The following is a 1581-nucleotide window of genomic DNA, read 5'->3' on the forward strand; positions in this document are numbered from 1 at the left end:
AACAAAAGAGGTCAGGGATAAGAATTACAAGTTCTAACATCTAGAAGTCTACATTTTAAAGAATCATTGCTTCATTATTAATTTTTACAAGCTTGCTGCTTGCTAAGTAAGAGATCAGTTCCAAGGTTTGGCCCCAATGTCCCTATTGGAAAGCACTTAAATACTTTGTGAGTAGTGTATGAGAGGAAATTCTAATAGGAATGCATGGCATCTTCCATTAGGTCTTCTTTAACCTTAACTTGCCTAGAACCTTCTCCCGGATTTGCCTGGTCTTCACACAGTATACAATAGGGTTCATCAGTGGAGGAACCAGCAAAAAGATATTAGCAATGAGAATCCTAATGAGTGGGGAGCCATGTTTGGCAAAGCGATGGACAATGGACAAACTTATAATTGGCATATAGAAGATCAGGACAGCACAAATATGGGACACACAGGTGTTGAGAGCTTTGAGACGCTCTTGATGGGAGGCAATGCCCAAAACTGTCTTCAAGATCAGTACATAAGACATAGCAATGACTGAAAAGTCCAGCATACTTAGTATAGCAATAAAGAAACCATAGATGATATTGACCCTGTTATCAGAGCAGGCCAATTTCATTATGTCTTGGTGGAGACAGTAGGAATAAGAGAGGAGGTTCGCCTTGCAATATCTCAGTCTCTTTAAAGTGATAGGGAATGGAAGTATGAATATAAAACATCGAATGGCAAAGCCCATGCCAATTTGCATGACTCTGACATTGGTGAGAATGGAGCTGTATCTCAGGGGATTGCGGATGGCTATGAATCTATCAAAAGACATGATGACAAGCACAGAGGATTCCATGGCAGTGAAAGTATGGATGAAGAACTCCTGGGCAATGCAAGCATCAACAGAAATTCCTGGAGCATTGAACAAGAAGATTCTCAGCATGGTTGGTAAGGAGGAGAAAGACAGGCAAAGATCAGAAAAGGCCAACATGGAGAGAAAATAGTACATGGGCTCATGGAGAGAAGGTTCTGTCTTGATGATGAAAAGAATGGTAGAGTTGCCCAAAGCAGCAATGATATATATGAAACAGATAGGAATGGATATCCAGATGTGTATATGCTCCATTCCTGGAATCCCAATGAGGAAAAAGGTGGAAATCTTATCCTCAGTGATATTAAAAGGGGACATCTATAACTGAGGAGAGAACTACAATTACAATTACAGATAACATTTCCTGAAACAAAATAAGGAAATAATAAGAAAAATGTGTATACTCATATTTTCTCATCCTTAATAGATAAAGTTGGAGCAAAGAGTTTGGATTTTTTAAAAGGAGAAAGTATGTTGTTTAACTTTCCCCCCTCCCGAATTGTTCTAGTGCTTAGACAATAGAATAGTTTGGCTTCACTTATACTATGTGAGTGAAGAATGTATGATCCTATGTCAAGAATTATTAAATAACAATTCATACATATAATGGTCAGCTAGATGAAATATTCTCTGAAATTCCTTCTATCTTTATTGCTTTGTTTTTCCAAATTCCATCTCTGTTTTTTAAAAGGAACAATAGACAAAACTTGGACCATCACAATATTGCATAAATGCTGAAG

At 37.7% G+C, this 1581-nt stretch overlaps 1 protein-coding gene across 1 annotated transcript; it reads right to left on the reverse strand.

The window, feature by feature from the left end:
- Positions 1–217: 217 nt before the first annotated feature.
- Positions 218–1159, reverse strand: LOC141559873 (olfactory receptor 51A4-like). Its single transcript, XM_074297529.1, has one exon. It carries the CDS (start codon positions 1157–1159, stop codon positions 218–220), a length of 942 nt encoding a protein of 313 aa, XP_074153630.1.
- Positions 1160–1581: the final 422 nt, after the last annotated feature.

Source organism: Sminthopsis crassicaudata, chromosome 3, assembly GCF_048593235.1.
Source record: "Sminthopsis crassicaudata isolate SCR6 chromosome 3, ASM4859323v1, whole genome shotgun sequence".
NCBI classification, from domain to species: domain Eukaryota; kingdom Metazoa; phylum Chordata; class Mammalia; order Dasyuromorphia; family Dasyuridae; genus Sminthopsis; species Sminthopsis crassicaudata.